This window comes from Rattus norvegicus, chromosome 10 (genome assembly GCF_036323735.1).
Source record: "Rattus norvegicus strain BN/NHsdMcwi chromosome 10, GRCr8, whole genome shotgun sequence".
Classification (NCBI taxonomy): Eukaryota; Metazoa; Chordata; class Mammalia; order Rodentia; family Muridae; genus Rattus; species Rattus norvegicus.
The window spans coordinates 48,233,830-48,257,533 of NC_086028.1; the positions used below are offsets into that span (position 1 = coordinate 48,233,830).

Genomic DNA, 23,704 nt, shown 5'->3' on the forward strand with positions numbered 1-23,704 from the left:
CAACAAGAGGGAGAGACATTTCACTTGCTAGAGGATTTCTGCCTTAGGCTGTCTTCCAGGTTTCTAAAGACTGTGCCAAGGGCTAGCATGTAGCTCTGTTGGTAGAATGCTTGCCTCGCAGGTGGAAGACTGTGGGTTTGATGCCAGGCACCACAGAACAAACATTGGGGGCAACTGGCATCTGGTATACCTGTTCATTCTATTTGCTGTGCTGTTTTTTTCTCTCCAATCCTCAGTTTTTTTCTTTAGGTCTGGCTTTCAGAAATTTGATTTGGACCAGCCCCAGGGGTGGCACTGGGGTACATGTATGTTTGTGTCTCTCTCTGTTTATATTCTTTACAGTTTGTGGGATTTCTATACTTTTATGACCATCTAAAGAGTTTCTGTCACACGTGGAAGGTATTCAGTTATTTCTTCCAACGTTTGGTCCCTCTCCTTATGACAGCACAAAGGCACAATTCCTGTGCTATTCCACTGCTGCTTTGGCTTTATCGAAAGAAAGAAAGAAAGAAAGAAAGAAAGAAAGAAAGAAAGAAAGGAGGGAGGGAGGGAGGGAGGGAGGGAAGGAAGAAAGAAAGCATTGAAAGAAAATCTGTTTCCTGTTCCTAAGGCTTGCGTGTACCAATATCTATTTCTCAGGTGTCCAATATGCTACCCATCCCAATTAATGAGTTAAGTAGACATTGTGTGCCTGTTTTATTGCTAGTGTCTCATCCGGCTCCTTCCACAGTTGTTCTTGTCCCATCATCCCTTCCATTTCCAGACTTGCTTCTACAGACCGATTCTCTTTAATTATGTTTTCTGTCTGTTAGTAAGTATGTAGTTTTTTGATGGGCTGCTGGACACCGTGATGTGACCAGAGTGTGTTTTGATGTTCTCAGGGAACCAAGTCACTTGTTGGCCAATCTGATCATCCTAGGGTTCTAGAAGTCCGGCATGGGGCTGGCCTATCGTGGCTTCCTGCCACAGACTCTGACCACACTCCTAATACCCAGGGAAATCAGAACTCAATAAGCTGTAATTTATCAACCATATTTGTATGTTAAATTCTCAATCCACAATACATTCCAAACAGTAAACTCCCAACCAAATAATAAAGACATAAACCTCCCACCTAGGTAAGATAAATTGACCTATAGAAATCCACCCCTTAAGAAATATATATAACTACCTAGGGCCATTCAAGACCACCCGGATCTGGGTCGTCCTTCTCTTGATTCTTGATTCTTCTTTTTCTCCTTTTCCCTCTCCTCTAAAACTTTGTTCCCTCCTGCCCTTCCTTCTCATTCAATGACAGGCCTCGTTTTATCGTGTGTCCACCTTCACCTGCATAACGACATCAACCTACAGCTACCCCTTCCCTAAAACAAAGCTCTGCCTGCTTTTTCTTACATGGCTTTTTCTCCATCCTCATAACTTGTACTGTGCACGTGTCTCATATTCAGTGGCTTTGTGGTTTCAGTTTTGACAATCCTGGATTGTAGTCTCTCAAGATGCCAGCGTAGCAGGTATTAGAAAAACCAACTTGACCTTCTGCCTTTCAGGTTCCACTGTCAGAGTACCAAGTGACCCTCTCTGGACTTGAGATCTCTTGCCAAACATTTAAGCAAAGCTAAGGAGAAATGTTTTTTTGCTGGAAGAAAACTATGTTATTTCTGGATTTGATAAAGGAAATGGGTTGGAGGGAAGGCAGACTTAAGGCCCCCCAACACCTCAAGTTGCCTTGAACTCGCTTTGAAGAAAAGCAATATTTAAATTCCAAACTGAAGTGAAGAGATGCCAATATAAAGTGAGTAGGAGGAAAAGGAGAGAGGGGTTTAGCACAGAGTGATGGAGTGAGTGTTACTTGGGCCACTCTGACATGGGAAGCTATTTTATGAGTGGATTTTTAACTTGGACACAGTTCTACAAATCAGTTATTCTATGGTTCTGGTCAGAAGGTATTTGGTATACAGCTATTTAATCCGTGAGGAACTCATTTCTTTTTATCTGAATAGTGCATCAAATTGAATATGACTTGATTCTCTCCCTCTTAGCATCAGGTCTATAGACATAAGCTCCCCAGCAGAATTATATTCCAAAAAGTATGTCACAGTCTGTAGCGTCCTGGTCTCCCTAAGAGGTCCCATAAACGTATTCAGCTAAAAAGAAGACGATGTATGTTCTAGAATTATATGAACTACAATTAGGGAGTAATGCGAAGCTACACTTGCGAGGTTGCACACAACGGGATCAGTCCTTTAATTTAAAACGTTTGAATTTCAAAAATTCAAATGACTAATATAAAAAATATACTACCTTCATACATTTTAGAGACTCGGGTCCTGATAACGTATGAGAAGAGATCTGTAATGAGCCTGGGAACACTGAAGCTGGCTCTGCATCAGATGAAAGCTTTTATCAGTACAGTGTATATGATTTATTTATTTGATATTCCTTCCATTTTTCCTTCCTTTCTTCCATCCCTCTTTTGCAGGAGAGATTTACAAATTGTGTTTGAGCACCATGGAACCTCTAGGTTCTACTTTAACAGCTACTTATGCCCACCCTCAACCTGCAGCAACCAACTTTCTACCAGCCATTGGTACCTTAACATCGAGCTATCGGAACCGTTTTCCCCATCGTAATCTAACACACAGCTTGAGCCTTCCATGGAGACCAAGCACATACTACAAAACGGCCTACAACTACCCAACCTTGGCCCCATTGTCCTCGACATCTCAGAGTGTGTGTGAGAGCACTATGCTCCCCTTCGTGTCCAACAGAACCACGCTCTTCACAAGGTACACCCCTGATGACTGGTACCGTTCCACTCTAGTCGGCTTCCAGGAGTCCAATTGCTCACGCCATAATTCAGAGAGACTCAGAGTGGATACATCTCGGCTCATTCAAGACAAATACCAGCAGATCCGGAAGACCCAGGCTGACTCTACCCAAAACCTGGGAGAACGAGTCAATGACATAGCATTTTGGAAATCGGAAATCATACATGAGTTGGATGAAATGATTGGGGAGACAAATGCACTGACCGATATTAAGAGAAGGCTGGAGAGGGGTTTGATAGAGACTGATGCCCCTCTGCAGGTGAGGATGAGGGTCAGAGTAGAAGGCACTGTAGCTCAGTGGTTATAGTTATCTCCAACAAATTACATTTTCTGCTGCCCGTAGAAACCCCCCTCATCAATAAATTTGTAAATGGGATTGGTAATGGCTAACAAATTGCCATTTTACATATATCACACATAGTGAGTTTCTGAGCGAATTCTGAAAGCAAAGCAGACTAAAGAAACACCATTAGGCTCCACACTGTTTTCAGCTGAAACGGGCCGTCTTCTTAGCTCTTAAAAAGGCTGGCCCGGTCTCTGCAGGTTCTAGATTAAGATGAAAATGGAAGAAAAGAGTTGTTTAAGAGAATTATAATTTAATGAGAGCTGAGTAGATAGCTCAGTTGGTAATACCTTTTCCTTGCAAGTAGGAGAACCCAAATTTGATCCCCAGAACCCATATGAAAAGGCAGGGCATGGTAGTTTGTGCTGGCAACCCCAGTACTGGCAGGGTGGAGGCAGGGGGATCATTGGGTTCACTGGCCAGTCAACTTAATCAGTGAGTTCCAGGCCAATGAGAAACTCTGTTTCAGAATGAAGTTGATGGTATCTGAGGAACTCAAAACTGACCTTGGGCCTTCACATGTATACACACACACACACACACACACACACACACACACACACACAGAAACCTACACATATACACACATATACCTATACACATATAAATACACACATATGCACACATATACCTGCACACACAACTATACACACAAGCGTGCACACACATGTATGTATACATGCACACTTGCACACAAACATGCAGACACATACATATACAAATAAACATTTTTAAGAAAGAAAAAAATTTTCAGTCTGTATCATGAAGTAATCTTTATGTTGATGTAATTGTTTTTCAGGGCACAAGTGTTCAGATGAGACCCCTTTAGAAATCTGTTTAGGATTCTTTTACTAAAAAGATAATTGGGGCCGAGTGTAGGCCAGTTGTCATGGTCAGACAGGCAGTCCTTCACTTAGTTACTGGCGTCTGACTAGGTTTTGAGTGGGTTCCAGTCACCTGTTACCCTTGTACCACAGGATGGGTCCTCCAACCTCTTATGCACCACCATAGAAAGAAGGCATTTCCTGTCTAAAGCTGGGAAAGAAAAGCATATTACAACATGGCTCACATTTTGTATTTACAAAAGTTTAACATAGTCCTCTGTCATGGAAAGGGTTTTGAAGAAAGCATTTTAGCTACAAAATGACCTCCTACGTAATTCATTGTTAGTGACTGTGCTATTTTTTTTTTTTGTTGTCATTACCAACATTCTCTGCCTCGAAGAATATTTTCAAATTTCAGTCTACTGTTTTATTTGATTCTAAAAAAGTAGTTTATACTTTTATATTTTTTATAATTGTAGGGATGCTTTTGTCTCCATTTTATTAAAATTAGATAACCTATGACCAAAGCAGCAATGAGCCTCTGAAACATGTTTTCCATATTTTAATTCTTAATAGGTAAAAGCATATTATTTTTATAATTATGAAAATAAATAATTTTTACAGATAATGACTTAGATAGTGGGCCATACAAACATTTGAATATTTTGAAAGTAAACCATTCATTTCTACTTTTCCCAGCAGAAAATACTTAAAATAATGGTATCTCAGACCCAATCTTTCATGGTTTCCAGTTGTTTCTCTTCACCAACCTGACGCCAAGCACTTGATTCAGTTGCTCATCGGTGGGGTTCTTTTTGTCAGCCTTCCAAATTAGAACTTTCTTTTTCAAATTAATTTCTAGAGTAGATGTCACCCTTTCAGTAACAGCAAAGACTTCTTTCTGTTCTGGGGTCTTTCTTAGGCTCTTCCAAGCCTACTTGAGAAGTCTATCTTGGGAGTCCCTGTTGACTTCTTTGAAAGTAGCCATGGTCATGTTGTAGTGACATGCTCTGTGCCCTGTGGATGTCTAGGTTGCCCGAGAGTGTCTCTTTCACCGAGAGAAGAGAATGGGGATCGATCTCGTGCATGACGAAGCCGAGAAAGAACTACTGACGGTAAGCGTGGAGGGAAAACGCTTCGGTAATGGGAAGATGCAGACACAAATGTGAGTCTAAATGTGCGTCTAAAGCCACTCACAAGTAAATTTATAGTGCCCGGCAAGGGCTCATTTTCTTGTTTTTTTTTGTATGTAATATATGTTGAGTGCAAATTTAAAAACTATGGGAAAGGATAAAGTAGCCCCATTTGGATGCAAATCAGTGTTGGTCAATTTTGGAGTACTTCAGCCAGTCTGTCAAACACATTTAGATGAAAGTGTACCTTTCACACAGTAATGACATAAATGTGTTTCCAAGATTGCACCCCAACTGTGTCTATGGATAGGAAAACTCCTCCATCCATTTAAAATGACGCTGAGGCCATTTTACTGTCAGTGCATATCCCTGAAGGACACAACATTGAAGGCTCAGTCCCCAGTGTTCAAAACTGTGAAGCTGCCGCCACCAGACAACAGCTCAGTCTTCCCTCACTGAAGAGTTAGGCAGCGTCCTTATCTCACGCCCCCCGTGGCAGTGTGTGCTGGGTCTCCAGGGAAGGCACGGGATCTGCTCCCTGTAGCTCCACACCACCCTGGTGTCAAGACCATCACTGCTGACCACAGGGCGTACTCCTGACTCCTTTCCCCCACTTCCCTTCAGGAATAGCAACTGGATGTCAAAGGGCATGGGCATCTGGGGTGGCTTTGGTCCACAGCCAAGCTGCAACCCCAGAACTGACGTGTCCAAGCTGCTCTGTGGATTCTCCCAGGCTCCCTTTCACTTTCCACCTCTTAAATCTGATTTGCTCCCAAGTTCTCTCACTTTCTGAGACACTATCGTCTCTCAGTCTGTTAAGGTTTCAGCCTCCATGTGCTTGAGATTGCTCCCAGTCTCTTTCTTTGGCTAAGACGTTGACTCAAACACTAGTTTTTCACCTTAAGTGCCCTGCCAAACAATTTTAAAAACTTTGATTAACATGTAATGATAATAAGGATCAGGCATGTACTGGTCAAACCCAGTGTCTGCTTGTCCTTCCTCTCAGCTCACTTTCCCATTGCCCACTTCCTACTGGTGGGAGAGTACCCTTCACTGCAGCTTTATCTCCTGAAGTCCTATGTCAGCCTCAGCTCTATATCTGAAAACAAACAACACACCACCTCATATCCCTACACTGTGACATATGAAATGTATGGAAGACTTAACAGAAGTTAGAAATGATCAAATACTTAGGGGAAGTATGTCTAAATAATTTTGACACTGGAGTGGGTGACAGTCTTTTTAGATACAACCCTGAAAGGAAAACAAGAACGAAAGATAAGCTACATCAACAAAACTCAGGAATTGGCACATCGAGGAAGATTATCATTAACAAAAATGTTCATATATCATAGACCTGATATGGACTTTTATCTAGCCTATATAAGCAATAACTAAAAGTTTTAGAGGAAAAACAACCCAATTTTTAAAAATGGTTGAACATACATGTCGGTTCACCAAAGAGGAGAAGCCAAAAACTATAATGGTATAAAACCACGAATCATCATTAATCACCAAGAAGACAGAAATCACCTTCATAATGAGACTCGCACCCACAGGACGGCCATTTCTATAGAGAAAATAAGGGCTGAGACTCTGGGGGGATTGAACTCCATGCACATCGTTGGTGGGAATGGACCGTGATGCATCTGATTTAGAAAATGATTACTCAGAGTGACTACATAATCCGGGAACTCTGCTCCCAAGTATCTACCCAAGAAGAATGGAAAGCATGTGCCGAAAGGGAAAAGCTTGCAGGGGAATAGGTATGGAAACAGGATGTAGAAGTGCCACAAAGTGAAAACGCAAGACAGCGAATTCTTTAGCAACTGACTGCAGACGAGTAGGTGTCAGAAGGAGCCTGGGGCTGGCTAGAATTTGGAAATGGGTTACGTTAGCTTTTTGGATCCAGGCAATGATAGGGCCCTGAGTTTGGTTTTGGCGAACACTGGCTGGAGACCTTGAGTTGGGAAGTGATGTGGCCTGTGATCTGTACACCACAGAGCTATCTTTGAGAACCAAGAAACACTGAACCAGAGGTTGATATTTTCCAACTCAGTAACAGAGGTCATCTTATCCCCAAAGTTAAACCTGCAACTAGCTATGCTCTGGGACTCAAGCACGGCCTGCTACTCAGAACCAAGCTGACTCTCTCAAACTGCTCCCAGCGACCAGTTTCTCTCCTCCCTCCATGGTGTAGGAGCAGAGACACTTCAGACTTCAAGGGCCTATTAGGAATGTGTGGGAATGAGCTTCTGCAACAGACCCAGTTCAGCGCAATGCAGCCTGGGAGGAGGGCTCTGCTCTGAGAAGGCGTTGGATAGTCTCATCATAGAATGAAAGCCTAGGGAGGGTCCAAACATCCGTACTAAGTTAGATACTTCTTGCCTAAGTTCAAACATTCAAACTGTGGGTCCAAAAGTTCCTGACAATCAGCTTTGTCAGAAAGTACAGCTACTTGTTAGTCATCTTTGAGGGACACAGGAGCAAATATTGAAACCGAAAACTGATAACAAGGACTGTGTTAGGAACAAAGGGCCTGCTCTTGTAGATGAGGTTTTTTTCCCTGACCTGGGTCCGACTGGAAGTACAGTTTGACTTTAGGAGTTGGACTGCTGCAGGCTGTTCAACTGGAGTGGTTTAACTACACTCCCTGAGCCTCAAAGAACACAGTTACGTGAATATACAAAACCACACGAATAGCTTCAACCTTCTGGGTGCAGGGTCTGCATTCATAAGGACACTCGCCCTTATCCACATCGGTAGTCAGACATCAGTGTTCTTGAGATGCTGTCCATCTTACTCCACTGGAACAGAGTCCATAACTCACATGAGTATTAAGTTCTATCGTGAGGCAAATGGCCTCTTGTGTGAGTTTTCCTGAGGAGAAGTGAACAAATGTCACATCACACCCCGGACAGGGACGTGATGAAAAACCAAAGAAAATAGTCTACCTAACTGTAGCTTAGTAAACCATTGGGACTGTTAGAAAAGGGTAGCTTAAAGGCAGCTCTATTTCTGGAAAGCCTGCCCACTATGGGTAACTGACTCACCAAAGCTACACTCCCAATCTTCCTGCACAGCTTGAAGGTAGCTTTGCCAAAGAGGGAATCTATTCTTCCTCAGCAATCAATCTATAGAGGCTTAGCAACTCCCTTAACTTTCAAAACCCTGAAGCCTTGTAAATTTTGTTTACTTCCTGGGTTTTATATGTTCCCTCCTCTATCCAGGAAGGAAAGTTTAAGTTTGGAGCAAATAGCTGTGGACCAATTCTATCAAGTGTTTGCTAAGCATGGGCTTCTTCAGTTGTGGGCTGCAATCCCTTCTGAGGGTATGTAACAGAGAGCATGGGGGGTCATAAAAATTTGACAACAGTGGAAAGGTTCTAAATGTTCACAATTAAAAATGAATTCAAAGTTAAACTTGTAAGGACTATGGGGTCTTGTGCAGTGCTCATCCATGCTGCACCATGTGACGACATTGTGGCCTCGGTTCTGAATGCATAACCTGTACACTGCACTGTGCATGCCGTGCACACACGCAGCGCCACACCGGTGCTGCCTGAAACACAGCTCAGACTCCTGACTATTTTATGTCCTGAATTGCAATGTTTTTCTCCAAGTAATTTTCAGCTCTTCTGGATTACATGATGGTTCAATTACAGAAAGCAGAGATTTAAAATTTTATTTTCCCTACCGACACCCCTCAGGACGTAAGCATGAAGCGAGCATGTCTTTCCATCAAGTTGTTAGAGTGTCCAGTTTTAATGATTGGTGACTTTTAGTTTCATTGAAATATTTTAACTGTTAAATGAACTTTAGTCTGGGATTAACAGTTTCTGGCATGGCCCTAAATGTACCTCTACCCCTCATTCTGAAAGGCATGGAAGATACTCTGTCCCTCAGCATCAAAAGTACATAAGCACGCCCATCTCGTTAGTATGCAAATTGTGTTTGTTGTTAACAAGTAGCAGAGTAAAATTATGTTTGTGCCAAAGGACTATTTTAAATTAATATCTCCTTGATTTTTTTTATCACAAAGTGTTTGATAATTTTAAATACCTTTAGACTTAAGATTATATAGGCAAAATATAGGTCATTTATTTAATTACTGTTTTTTGTTTTGTTTTGTTTTTGAGACAGAGTTTCTCTGTTTAGCCTTGGATATCCTGGAAACTCACTCTGTAGACCAAGTTGGCCTTGAGCTCACAGAGATCCATCTGCCTCTGCCTCCCGGGTGCTGGGATTAAAAGTGTGCACCACCACTGCCTGGAAGCAAAGGAGGTTTTATTTTATTTTATTGTATTTTATTTTTTATTTCTTCAAATAAGGTTTAAGTGAAAACAGTTTAAGGAATGGCAGTCTAAAGCTATCTATACAGAAGCCTGGGAAAGTGTCGTTGTCCTTAAGATTACCTCATAACTTGGTCACAGTTAAAGTGTGGTTTCACTGGGGGTGATTGGAAGGAAAAGTCTGCTGAGTCTCTACTCTGACAGCCTCACCCCTGCAAACACTGCCCTAAGAATATAGTTCTAGAGAGCTGCGTGAAGCAGGAGGCTGTGAGGCTGCTCAAATAGGAGGCCGAATCCAAGGTTCCTCAACTACAGATGAAGTTCCTGTTTGGCTTTTCCCCAAAGTCCTGCTAAGGAGACCACATTGTCATGTACTACACTCACATGCTGAGACTCTCTAGGATGTCCGTCCTTGGGAGCTCTTACTCCTCTCCAAGTTCAGAATCACTGCAAGCAAACCTGGGCTATGCCAGTAGCTACAGCCACGGGCTCACGACCCAGACCACCTCCATAGCTTCTGCCTTCTGCACATGTCTCCTGCAAGTTCTTACCTCGAGGCAGGGCAGAGGATGGCTTACACCACACATAGTTCCACTGAAGGCATTGAGTGCAGATCAACAGATCAGGTAACACCGGGCAGCTCTACAGGTCCCAATGTAGTCTTTCCTTGTTCATGTAAATTCCCCTGCCTCAACCAGCTGCTGTTCATCATCCAACTTTAGTTGAACCCACAAATAAAAACTACTGTTTAAGGATTAAAAAATATTGAAATCTTATTAAATGCATCCCCTCCACTGGAAATCCCAGAAATTTCCACTACATGTATTTTATGTGAAAACACACTGCACATAATTTAAAGTACCCTAATGATGTTTTCTAGGCAGGACTCCAGGCATGCTTTGATCTCCCTCTCCCTCTCTCTCTCCCTCTCCCTCCCCCCATCTCTCACTGTCCCTCTTCTCTATGTCATTGAGACAGATGAACATTAAACAGTACAAAAATTTAAGACTCTTTTAGTATCCCATGACATTTATAAGAACAGGCAGAACTTTGGTACAATACGGAAGCCGAGAAAACACTAGTTGATTCTACTGATCCTGAGCCTCTAAGAATCAGACAGCAGGTTAACATTTTAGGCACACTCAGTATTGTCTAAACACATATGTGGCATGTTCATATGCTTGTGGGAGTGCACATATATGCATATGTGCATGCATGTGAAGGCCGGAAGACAACATCAGCTGTCATTCTCAGGGATGCTTCCTCTTCTTTTCCAGGCAGGGCCTTTCATTGGCCCGGAGCTCATCTGTTAGGTCAGACTGGCTGACCAGCAAGCTTCAAGGATCTGCTGGTCTGGCCTCCTCAGGTCATCATGTCTGACATCTTTGTGTGGGTTCTGGGAAGCCAACTCAGACCCTTGCCCTTGCAAGAGAATTGCTTTACTGACTGAGCTCCTCCACCCCCAGAAGGCCCCTATTCAATACTTTTAGGTTAAGCAATAAAGGAAGAAGACAATGGGCAGGCATTCGTAATAGTAGAGCAAAGAAAGTATTGTATTCAAATCAACAAAGACAATGGCACCATAGAAACCATTAATGCCAATATACAAAACACCACACACAAAGTTATATTGCATCTGATGGGAAAGAATTGATATTTTTTAAGGTGAGGGGCGTCTCCTACTCTGTGAGCCAGGCTAGCCTTAGACTTAAACTCCTCAGCCTCTCAGCCTTCCTTGTCCCTGAGACTACAGGTGCCTACGGCCACATGTGGCTAAGGACTGCACTTTAAGGATGTTGAGAACATCAGGTACATCCTTACATTAGCCTTCACATACATGCAGGTTGTCTGTTGTCTTGGGGCATGTTCTGTCACATTGGTAAGAGTTGCAGGACAGATCACTACCTGGCATGCCCAAGGAAGGCAGACTTATTCCTTATTGTAGACGAATTCGGCTTTCTGGAAGGGAAATTAGTTTTAATTGCCAAACCTGGAAAACAAGCATGACCCTTGGCAGCGTTGATCTGTTTACTCTGACTGTTCACAACAGCATCGTTTACTATTAAGGGGAAGCATCCAAGCCACAAAACAGAATATTAGGGATGATCCCTTTTTACTTTCGAAAGTGGTAAAAATTATTATAATCACTTATAAAGATGACTGAAGAGTGTTATTTGAGTTTGTCAATGTCCTAATGTTAATATTAATTTCAGAGGGAAATTAATATTTACATGCTATGAAATAGTGCATATATCCTTGTAGCCTCAAGCTGCCACACATTTGGTCAAGTGAGTGGCATTGGTTCAAGTGTAGGGACTGGGCTACGGGGCACAGCATGACATCAGGTGGTTGACCTCCAAGAGTTCCACCTGCTAGCATTGTGTGTGTAACTATGGAGAAGCTCCCAGGCCTACCTCCCAACCTTTGCTGGCTTCCTTTGCTTTTGAAGGAAAGCTGCTATGAAAAAGGCATCATCCCCTAAGAAGAAAAGGAAATTTTCTAAGGAGCCTGAGGCTGCTGCTAGCTGCACAAAGAGCAGCACAAAGAAAAAGAAAAAGTCCCAGAAGGCACGGGAGGAGGATTAGAATGGACCTGCTTGGTGGGAGGGGCATACTTAATGGTGGCAGTTCCTCCTGCCCATAATAAACCCCAATAAAAATGCAAAACCAGAAAAAATACATCATAAGTTCAATATTGCACATCACCCAAGTTTTAGGGCTTTTATTGTTTTGTTTTGTTTTACCTACAAACGAAGATGGGGTAGAAACAAAACACTAAAATTTTTCCCCTGTTCCAGCTTGGTCCATATGGTAGTTTCCCTATAGTCCTCTAAGGAAAGATTGGTTTGTATTATCATGAGGCATACAGCTAAATAAATAGATGTAAATTTGTTTTACTGCTTAATGTCACAGATTTTCAACTAATAAGATTCCCTTCGTTGATAGACTTGAACCTTGCTGACTTTCATTGCTCTACCCAATGAAGACATTAATGTGTGGTTTTGTTTTTCTATTGAGCAGGAAGTTGAAACCGTTCTGTGTTGCCAAGAAAGAATGAGGCGACATCTGGATAAGGCGATAGCCCAACTGGCGTAAGCTTTCCCCCTTTATCCAGCCTTAAAGCCCAGCATTGAAGGGTACTTCTGCCTCCTGTACACAGTTCTCTTAGAGCTTCATATGAACACACACACACACACACACACACACACACACACACACACACACACACACGGGCACACACAGGCACATATGGTCACATACACACGTGTGGCCTTGCACACACACAGGCACATACAAAGGCACGTACGTGCACAGAGGTGCACTTCACCAAGTTTTATTCAGAGCTTAGAATGAGAGCTTGGAACTGTGTCTTCGGTTTTCATTTAAAAGTTAACTTGGAGATGCTGTGGGAAGGAAGAGTCTTTCCTTTGAGGCCTTTGTTCAGTCCTGGCAGTGAACAGGCTACCTCCCTTTTGTTTCCCTGCTTCCTTAGAGAAACCACCTGTCCTGAATACATCATCATTCGTGGCACCCACAGCACTGCTATTAGGCACCATCTCTATTTACCACTGGGATGAGAAGCCCTCAAGGGGACAGATTCTAGGGCACCTGCTCTTTAAGACAAGGGTGGAGCAACGGGAAAAGAGAACAAAATCTGGGGAGGTTCCTAAATTGGGGCAATGGCTATCAGAATAGAAAAAGCGCTGTCTGATCCTGCTGTCTAACAGTTCTTGAAAGGTCTGTGTTAGCTCTGGTCACAGGAAGAAGCAGTGTTGAAAATGCCACCCCTTCCCCAAAAGACACGATGGCTACACATATACCACTGCTACCTAGGATGACATGGGTGTGCTCAGCTAACAAGTGTTCGTTATTACCTGCTTAGGTTGTCCAACCTGGGTCTTTGGGGGTCGACACTGGAAAAGTTGATGAGGTTTGAATGCTATGGTTCTCTGGAGGTGGAATTAGGTGGGCAGGAAGCTGCCTGACAGGGTTTGGCTCTGGACAGAGTAGTTCTGATATGAGCTGGTGACTTCTTTAGGAGTCTCACTTAGCACATCCTAAGAATCTGTACTTACCTCCATTTTCTTTCATGATCTAAAATCTCCTGCTCTGTCTTTGTCCTTGGCTTTCATTGGCCAAGATGAGCCACGTTGGGGCAGCTACACTTCTCTGTAAGTCTGCATTATAACTGTCTCCCTTAGTTAAATCACAGGCCTTGCTGCGCAAGGTCTTGGCCCTGTGTGTGCACTTGCTTGGGTTTTTGTTGGTTCCCTCTAAGGAGTCTGGCTTTGCTTAAATCCGTAGTAGACAGAATGGCAACCTCACTTCCCTGGTTGGCTTTCCTGTTGTACTCTCTCCAACAACTGTAAGAGAAGCAGGGTTTCTCAATTCACTTGTTTTGGATGCCACTGCCACCTCCCAGAACGCATGTCAACTTGGAATTTCCATGGGCACTACAATGCCTCTTGACATCTTTGGTTGTATGATAGCTCTTGACAAGATGGTAACATCACATATCTTCCCAGGTGCCCTGAGTACATGTGAGAAAAGTGTCTAGAGTCCCTTCTCCTTAAAGATGTCATCTCAATACAGGAAGTCCATGTGATGTGCTGGCCCCAGATCACGAGCAAGACAGACCTTCTAGTCCAGAGTTCTAGCATAATAGCCCAAAGGGGAGGCATCTCTTGCATACATGTTCTTCTAGAACTCATAAAATGCAGATAGTTGCCGTAGGGCTGCCTTCATTTCTACACAAAACAAAACAAAGCTTTAGCTGAATGACTCCACTGAAGGCACAGGACACAGTAAGTGGAAGAGGCTGGTACCAGTTCATTCCACCAGAAACAATCTTTACTGAGCAATTCTTATGCCAGGCTTTGCTTAAGGTTCTAGAAGCACACAAGTGGTTAATCATTCTGTTGTCCTGCTTCTCACAGGCCACATGCTAATCGCTCCCAACTTTCTGTCTCTAGCATAGACAAATTCAAATTTCGACAGGATTCTCTCTGCCTGTGTGGAAAGTATACTTGGGCTTAATGTGTCACCTGAATTCTCCCAGATGCTCCTCTCAACCCCAATGTCCGCCGACTCCAGTGATGAAATTCCATCAATCCAATGACCCGGCTGGAGTTCTTGATTCTCACTCAAGTCCTATCTCATGAGGGTTTGTCTTGGTTCTTAAACATACCCACAGTTTAAACTCTTATCTCCTCTGCTCTCTTTGGGTCCCTGCTGTTATTTCCTCCTCTGAGTCACTGCTATGGGTTCCCAGTGCCCCCCCCCAAGTCTCCAGCAGTCCCTTCTTTAGCACAGCAATCAGCACTCTACAGTTTCACTTAGAAGCAAACCAGTGTCTTTGAGACCATTAACCTGTGTGATATAATTATCCTTACCCCAAGACTCAGAGTGATCTGATGAATTCTTCCCTGACCATCCTGTGTAGAATCACAGAGCTTGCTCTGCAGTTCCTGGCCCCTTTTTTGTTGTCACCTTTTTCGAGCCACACCAGCTGCCTGTGTCATGTGTATATTGCCATGTGCTAATATAATGCTAATCAGAGAAGTTTCTGCTGTGTTAACTGTTTCTAGGGTCATACAACAGTTGTTGAGTGAACCGTTCTATGACTGAAGATATTTTTCACCTGTCACCCACGCCCAGGTCTCATCCAGGGCTATTCTCTGGGCAGGCCTTATGGTTCTTCTCTCTCTGGCGTCTTGGGAAGAAGATTGTATTGCTGAGGTTGTCAGGGTTTCTTCTCTTCCGGTGACTGGGCTGCAAGGACAGAGTAGAGTGCTGGGGTGAACTGCCAGCTCCCTAACCTTACCTTACACACTCTTGGAAGTTGATTCCAACTCTTAATTAATCTATATCTCCTTTGAACCGTCTGAGTCGAAACATGGCCACAAACTTAGGTCACCAATGAATTGAGGGAGCCTTTGATTGTATATGCCTCATGAGGTTCTTGGGAAAATTATATTCAAAAATAGGGGTAAAGTGGCTGAGAATATGAAGCTGAACAGGAAAGAGGAAAGGAAGGCACAGGAATGGACATAGGTGGCAAACCAGTGCCCCACCTCAGCTGTTGATGAGCACTAAGAGATAGGATTCTCTCTCTGCTTCCTCTCTCCACGTCCCCACATTCCACGGACAGGAAGCATGGACAGGGTGGAGTGGGATGGGACACCGCAGGGCAGGGTGGGCTGGGCAAAGGTAGGGCCCTCACGCCTCACGTGCAGGGCCATTTTCACCGATGCTCCTTCAGAATGGGAGTTGATTGTTCGATGGAGAAGTATGGAAAGTTCTGACTGGAGCTGTCTCTTTCTTCTCTTCCCTGGGCTCTGCAGCTCAGACAGATCTGCGCAGCACGAGCTTGAGAAGGATCTGAGTGACAAACAGGCTGCCCTCCGGATTGACGATAAATGCAAGCACCTGCGGAACACTTCTCAGGGCGTCAGCTACTTCCGCGGGGTGGAGAATGTCGATGCAACGTAAGCTGGCGCCTGCCACTCTGTGACTGTAATGACATTTGTTCTTTCTGCTTTCATCATGATGCAGCATACAGGCTGCCCCCAAGACCTGTGAGTTATAAAGAACAGAAGTTTCTTGGGTTCACATTTTTGGAGTCTTCAAAGTCCAAGGTGGCAATCTCTGAATAGAGTTTTTATGCTGAAGAAACAGAAGGGCAAATGAACATTTGTAAAAGTGAATGGTGGACTCACTTTCATAGCAGCTCACTGTGGGAAAACTAACCAATGAACTTATTCTCTCCAGAGAGGCATGAATGCAGGCAGGGGATGTGACTTCCTGAGGGGTACATCTGCCTGGTGTCCCTAGCACCTCAAAGGGAAGAAAGAGTTTTTAAAGGCATTGATGTTCCTTAACGACCCACTCGTTACTTAAAGCAGTGCTTTTAGGACTCAAAGCAGAAGTTCTCAACTCCCCTAATGCTGTGACCTTTTAATACAGTTCCTCATGTTGCGGTCACCCCCATCCTTTTTTTTGTTGTTGTTGTTGCTCTTCTTACTTGTAATTTTGTAGCTGTTGTGAATCAGAATATTTTTGGAGACAGGGGGTTGCCAAAGGAGTTGTAATCAATAGGTTTAGAATCACCAACTTAAAGGCTGTACCTCCCGATAATGCACTGACAGCAGGCATAGTCAATATGAGTTAAAATGGAGGATTTAAAGCATGGTCAGGTGCCTGAACAGGAGAGACACATTTGGCCTTGATCGGGTTTTAAAAAGGTTTTAATCTAGGAGCACCAGGCCTTGAGAGTTGAACCACCTGCATTCTTTCATCCAAAAATGTTTCTGTAACATGAAAATGGCACCTTATTTTGCAGAAAACCTAGAAAAACACAAACAAAAAGTTGACCAGACATTGCCAATTCCTAGATGCCCTGGGCCCTGTGTGAACAGGCTGGAAACCACGAATGCCTCTCTTACCACCGCTTGTCACAGTTACCCTATTGGCAGTTCTTTGCCAGACCCCAGGCATGCCATTTGAGACAGGGCTTAAAGTTTGAGCCAGCCATTTCCTTTAAAAAATAGCCAAGTTAACTGACGTTTACATAGAATGAAATGACCAAACTGCACATGTGTGTCAGTGGGCCTGACATATCTGAATGCCTGTGTAACCACAGCCACATGTGAGATGGAGAATCGTCAGCACCCTATAAAGACCCCCATAGTTCCCCGACACCTGTTCAACACACTACCTCTAACGTGACACCAAAACAGATTCCATCCTGTGGGCACCTCGTCCCACAAGGCAGCTCCCTCTCTTGAGTGCTCCAATTCAGGCACCACTTTGCTTTTCATGTTCATGTGTGACTCAGAACCAGACCCTGTGTCCTATGTAGTCTCCAGATGATGCCTCTGACCTGACTCTAGGTGAGCAGAGAGTGTCTATCTTGCCTCCTTGGAGGATGAGCAGTGGCCTGGAACCTAGCCCTTTGAAAGGCTCCCAGCTTCAGCAGGAGCTCTTCGCCATCCCTTTCAAAATATAGGGCACATCCATGACATCAGTCTGGGTCTATTTAACATTAAGGCCTATTCAATATTTTATCATAAGAACAAGAAAACAGATATCATCAGTTAAGTCTACCATCCAGAGACACCCAACTTGACAACTGCTCTTTAGTCCTTCAAAGTGTCCCCAGATCAACAGATGCTAGTTCGTAATCTTAAAGAAGGGTATTGCCCACATGCCATTTCCATAGCCTATTCAACTTTTCACCGCAAGCTGCATCAATAATGCTGCTTGTGAGCTTAATGTCCCCAGGTTAATATAGACACATAAAGTAAATATTCATGAATTTGCATGCTACATAGATTTTTCACATGTACTAATCTAACCCAGACTTGCATTCTTTTACGTCGTTTCTAAGCTTTCAAAGCTCTATATAAACATTGCGGACATGACTGTCCTGTGGTTTCCATCTTGTGGAATACTGTTTCCTTGGGATGTTGGAATCTCTATGTTATAAACATTTAAGTGATAAACTCTTAGTCTGTGTAGCCTTTCTGTTGTCCACCAAGACTAGAGCAGTTCAACAGCCCCAGCTGCAAGACAGCAGACATTCCTAAACATGTCGCCGACTGCAAGTTATCATTCCCTCCTTACAGTTCTGGAAAGGTTTCTCTTGCACTGTTGTTCATTGGCGCGTCCTTGGCGACCCCCAAGGTTGATATTCTTGCTTCTGTTTTTCGGGTTAGCCGGAGCACGTTTGTAAAGAGCCTGCGTGCTCTTGCCCTTCATAATCTACCCCTGACCTGGCAGAAGAATTCCCGTGTGCCTATTAACAGGCTATCGGTCAACAGTAAAACAAGGGGCAATTGAGGATTTTCTTTTTAATTAGCTTTATTCCGCTGTTTCCATTTTGTGCGAACACGTCTAGGATAGGTGGCACTGGGGACCCCCTCAGGATGAGCAGTCTCCGAGGACCGTCTGAGCTCTCTTTCCATTCCCAGGGTATCGGTGCCCGAGTCATGGGCCAAGTTTACGGATGACAATGTTCTCCGCTCGCAGAGTGAAAGGGCAGCTTCTGCTAAGCTAAGAGAGGACACCGAGAACCTTCTGATTGTGATAGCCAATGAGATGTGGAATCAGTTCAACAAAGTGAACGTGGCTTTCACCAATCGCATTGCCGAGACTGTTGATGCCAAGAACAAGATCCACATTCACTTATCGAAGGTGAGGCGCTTGCCCGGCCCGGCCCGAGAACTAGACCTGGGGATGGGGGTGGGTCAAGAGGCAATGGGTTTGCTAGGCCCAGGCAAGGCCCCCGTCTCCACCTCCAGGATTGGGAAAAATGAAATAAAAACGTCGATTAATTGTGAGTTCCCCATCACTGCCATGCACAAGGCAGGATACTCTGAGCCCACAAATCTCTCACCACCCCCAGAAAAAGTGCCACAAGTCGCCTGGTCTCCTGGCCATCCAGACCGAGGGAAATGAAAAGCAGTAGAAAGCCGGCTGTTTATTTCAGTCTGTAGCCAGGTGTTATAATGAAATTGGAGTTCGCTGGTATTCGGAACACAAAGAACACACTATGTAGGGAAAGGCTCTTAGTATCCAATGGAAACAAAAATATTATGGTAAAACTTAATGAACCGCCGCTGTATATAACTAGGAAGGGAATTTAGTAGAACATATGGTCGGGGGAGGGAGAGTTGGGGGTCAACCATTTCAGACCCCTTTTCTGGGCGACAGGGCCAAATTCAGGAAGCAAAGAGGTAGTGTTGAGTGTTCCTGAGTTTGTGAAGTGTTCCGTGCTGTGAGTATAAGAGTTTTAAATGACAATTTAATGAAAGGCTGGCGCAGAAGCCACACTTCAAGATAAACAAGAGCCGTTGCCTTTACTTCTAAGTGTTCCTCATCCTAGTAATTTCCCTTTTTCTTTTTAAAATACTTATTTATACATATTTTACATATATGATTTTTTTTGCCTGCATGTATATCTGTGCACTGTGTGCATGCAGTGCTCATGGAGGCCAGAAGAGGGCGTCAGATTCTCCTAGAAAAGGAGTTGTAGGTAGTTGTGAGCAGCATGGGGATGCCGGGAATTGAGCCAGGGTCCTCTGGAAAGGCAGCCAATGCTATTAACAGCTGAGTCCTTGCCCTGGCCTGTCTTTTCCTGTTTTAAGACCTTGTACTGTTGCTCTAAGGTCATAATGGAGGGTGTCATGTTCTCCCCAGGCAGCCACAATTCACCTTTTCTTCCCATGATGTCCAACTTATGCAGTAAACAATAGCTGAGCCACGCAGTGTACATTGTACAGGGCAGAGAAGAGTATAGGATGCTTTTCTTCCCCAGCAGCTGGTAATAACAGTACAAGGTCATGCACTAGGATTGCCCATGACGAATGCAGAAAGCATGTTCAGGGATTGGAAGGAGAAACAAATGTTCCAAGGGTAACCCCTGAACAGGAGGCAGTAATTAAGAGGCTGGGTTTAGGTCCATGATGGTGTGTCCTAGGAGAGAAGTTTGGGAAAGGGGGTGGAGCCACACTGCAGAAGTTGCTGGGATGGCAGATGAGGGTCAGGAAAGTAAGACTCCATCCTGAAAGTCCCTAGGAAGGTGTTGTGACAGAGTCCCTTTGTTCATTGTTGTTGTTGTTGTTGTTGTTGTAACTGCTGTGTTAGTTTGCCAGGGCTATTGCCACATAAAGTGCTCACTGTCTGAGAGGCTAGAAGTCTGAGCTTGAGATGACACAAGGCTGCTTGCCTCTAAAGCCTATTTCTTTGTGCTCTATGTCTCCGTGTATCTGTGTTACATTCTCTCTGAGTGTAGCTATCTATGTCTTTACTAGTCAGGGTTCTCTGGAGGAATAGAACTTATAGAATAAATCTCTTTCATAGATATCTCTTATGTCATATATGTAATATATGTGTGCCTGGCCATTTGAGTTTTAATTAATTATGGATGTAGTCAAGCTGAAAACCAAGAATAGCCATCAGTGTCCAAGATTCTTCCATTTGTAAGACTTGGACCCATTCTCTTGACTTCATTTTATGTTGACTTCTGCAGAGACTCAATCTCCAAATATAGTCACATCCTGGGACTCAAAGGTTGAGACTTCAAGGACTTGTGGGGGAAGGACACACAATTCAACTCAATTTAGGTACATTCTAGGTTCCACTCAGGCATGTTGTAGACACAGGGATCACAGTGATCCTACTATCTCATGTCCTAGGGAGACAATACACATATGCAAGGACACACACACACACACACACACACACACACACACACCCCATAGAACATGGCTGGTCTGTTGGAAAGGCACAGAAGGAACCACTTGTAATCAGAGAGATAAGTGTTTAGCAGGAGGAAGCTTCGTCTCTTCTGGTGAGAAACAGACATGACTATTTTTGACAGGTTGGTTATAAAGTTTGGGAGAGAGGTCAGAGCCTGAGTGACAGGTTTAGGAGTGCTTGGATTACATAGGCATTAAATGAGTGTGGTTTTGCAAGGTCTCTGTAGGACAGAGAGGACATAGCAGAGTTTCTGAGGATAAAGCTTTGGCAGTGGGTTGAGGGGCAGATAGAAATCTGGGAATGTGGCTAGCAGCTGGCTAAGAGAGCAGGCGAGGCAGGATTTCAAGGAGAGGGAAAGATCCAAGAGGCCCTTGATGTTGGCCCTGAGAGCAGTGAGTACTTTCATGAGAGCAGTGAGTACAAAAGACAGATTCCGGGAACCTCTGTAATGTATGTCAGGCAGGTGGGAGGCAGAGGGAACGGGCATAGACCTTGAGAAAACGTGGGAGGGTTTGGAGAGACCCCCACTGGGATTAGACAGGGGAGTGTAGAAAACACATCAAGTTTGGAAAATGTGCTAGCGTGGCCTGGGCTGTCTCCAGGCCATTGGAAAGGAGCCACAACCAAAGGACCCAAATGGGGGAGGAGTTGGAACTGTAGAGGCACAGAGAGCAAGGTCAGAGACAGCAGCTGTTCTGAACACAGGGAGAGAAGCGTGTAGAAGGTGCAAGGGTCTTGGTAAGGCTGCTCTCTCCTCCCTAAGGTCCAGGAAGCACATGGGCCAGAGGTGGGAGTGTCACGGGTTGCTCAGGGAATGGCAACAAGATGTCAGCTGTTGCTTCTCTTTGCCTCAGACCCTGCAGGAGATCTTCCAGACTGAAATGGCCATAGAATCCATCAGAAAGGCCATCAAGGAGAAGTCTGCCTTCCTGAAGGTGGCGCAGACCCGGCTGGATGAGAGAACGAGGAGGCCGAACATAGAGCTGTGCAGAGATATAGCTCAGCTACGGTAAGAGTACGGGGTGCGCGGAAGGGGAGAGCCGGGGGACCCCTTCCTGGATACAGCTGGGCTTTGGTGTTTCCCATTGACAAGCATCGTTAAGAAGGCTTCTTTAAAACTGTTACCGACGCGAGCTGTTAACTGGGTAGTGGGTTCAATCTGGGGAGATGGAGAAAGTCTAAGAGGAGTGGTAGTGATGGTTGCCCGGTGGTGGGAATGTGTCTGAAGCCGCTGAGCTGTACACTCCCCGGTGGCTGAAGTGGCGAGCTTGGTGCCCTGCCTGTGGCGCCGTATCTGTTAGAAACTGAACCGGTACCAGTAACTGAACCGGTACCAGTACATCGCATATCATGCGCATCAGCTCAGTCGAAACGTTCACGGTGGCGTTTGGGTTTCTGAGCTTTTGGAGTCCTGGTTTCCAGAACATCTCTCTTGGTGCGGACATTCTGTAGTTTCCCAGTGTGCAGGAGGGCGGGAACTCATCAGAAGAGAGACTGAGCACCAATGCAGCAGCCCCTCTGAACTCGGTTGCTGATTGTGGCGTCTTTTGCCCTTGATATCCGCTCTTGCCATGGAGACCACCCGGAGCTCCAAGAGCCAGGGTTGGGCTAGTTCCAGTGTGCTGTTCCCAGGACGACGATCAGATGGCTGCTCTTCATCAAACCAAGCTCCCTCACATGCAACAGGAAGCTCTTTCTCACACAGAGGATGGGGCTCTGAGTCCCGGAGATCATTACTGTAATCTCTCTCCATGTGCATTATGGACTCTGACTATGTTTGATGCTAAGACACACACATACACACACCCACACAACACAATGCACAGTCCTTGTTTGTTTGTATTTCTTTACTTTATGGTGGCATAAGCTATGTCTATTCCCATGTAGCTCTTGGCTTTCAGTGCAGGGACTCATTAAATAGCATGAGATAGTCAACACGTTATTTTAAAGTAGGCTGATTTTACCCAGCTGCAGGCTACCGAAAATGTTTAAAGTGAGTGTTTAAAGCAGGCGAGACTGAGCTCTGATCGTCAGTGGGTTAGGTGTACTAAACACATTTTACATTTCCAGCTTACGGTGGGTTCCTTGGGACATGACCCATCATAAGGTCAGACAGCATCTACGCGCACAAAGGACCTTTCCAGATTAGCCGTGTGTATCAACTAGTGTAGCACCTTCCAGGCTTCTGATACACAGGCTGTTCACCCAGGATGCATCCCCTTCAGAATGGGCTCTTTCTACACACTCCGTTATTTGGAATAAGTTGCCCTCTGCTCCAGAGGCAAGACAAGTCTCTGGGTGGCCAGCTGAAGTGTGTCTCTTGCTGCAGAAAGACAGTTGTTAAGATTAGATGGTGAATTGTGGCTTTCTGCAAATGCGTTGCTGGGACACTGAGGGTGAGAACGAGAATGTCAGCTCACACTTGGGAGCAGGGGATTGGCCCATTTTTGCATTTGTGGAGGCCAGAGGCTGGTAGTGTGTCTCCTATTCTTCCTTCCTTTCTTTTATTTTTTGCTTTCTTTTTGAGGTAAGGTCTCTCACTGAAGCCGGAGCCGGCCATTTTGGGCCAGCTGCTAGACAATGAGTCCTCATGATCCCCCTGTCTCTACCTCCCAGCACCATGGTTAGAAGAGTGCACAGCTACACTCAGCTTTTTACGTTGGTTCTAGGGATCAGAAATCAAGTCTTCAAGTTTGTGCACCAAGCACTGACTTCACCTGCTGAGCCCTTCTTTCTCCCGAACCTTCTCCCCGGCCCTCTTTAGGCAAACATTATAAGGAGAGGCTGAGCCCCGGTCAGCTTCACAGTCCAAAACAATTTCTGCAGAGTCATCGAAAATGAGATGGAAATAATTCTTTAGACTGCAATTAGATAAACAAGGGTTTTAGTTTTTGGTTTTGGTGCTAGGATTGGAACCTGGGGCCTTGGGAATTTTGTATGTTCTATTGTAAAGGCACACCATCAACACTTCTTTTTCCAAGTGTGCATGCATGCTTGCATTCGTGTGTGTGTGTGTGTGTGTGTGTG

At 44.5% G+C, this 23,704-nt stretch overlaps 1 protein-coding gene across 1 annotated transcript in view; it reads left to right on the plus strand.

Moving 5' to 3' along the window:
* Positions 1-23,704, plus strand: part of Tekt3 (tektin 3) — a 33,954-nt gene that overhangs the window by 4,971 nt on the left and 5,279 nt on the right. The window contains 6 exon segments of the mRNA NM_001024739.1: positions 2,477-3,084; positions 5,024-5,107; positions 12,437-12,507; positions 15,760-15,903; positions 18,388-18,610; positions 21,532-21,686. Coding sequence (NP_001019910.1) covers positions 2,506-3,084; positions 5,024-5,107; positions 12,437-12,507; positions 15,760-15,903; positions 18,388-18,610; positions 21,532-21,686 — 1,256 coding nt within the window. The 5' untranslated portion in view covers positions 2,477-2,505.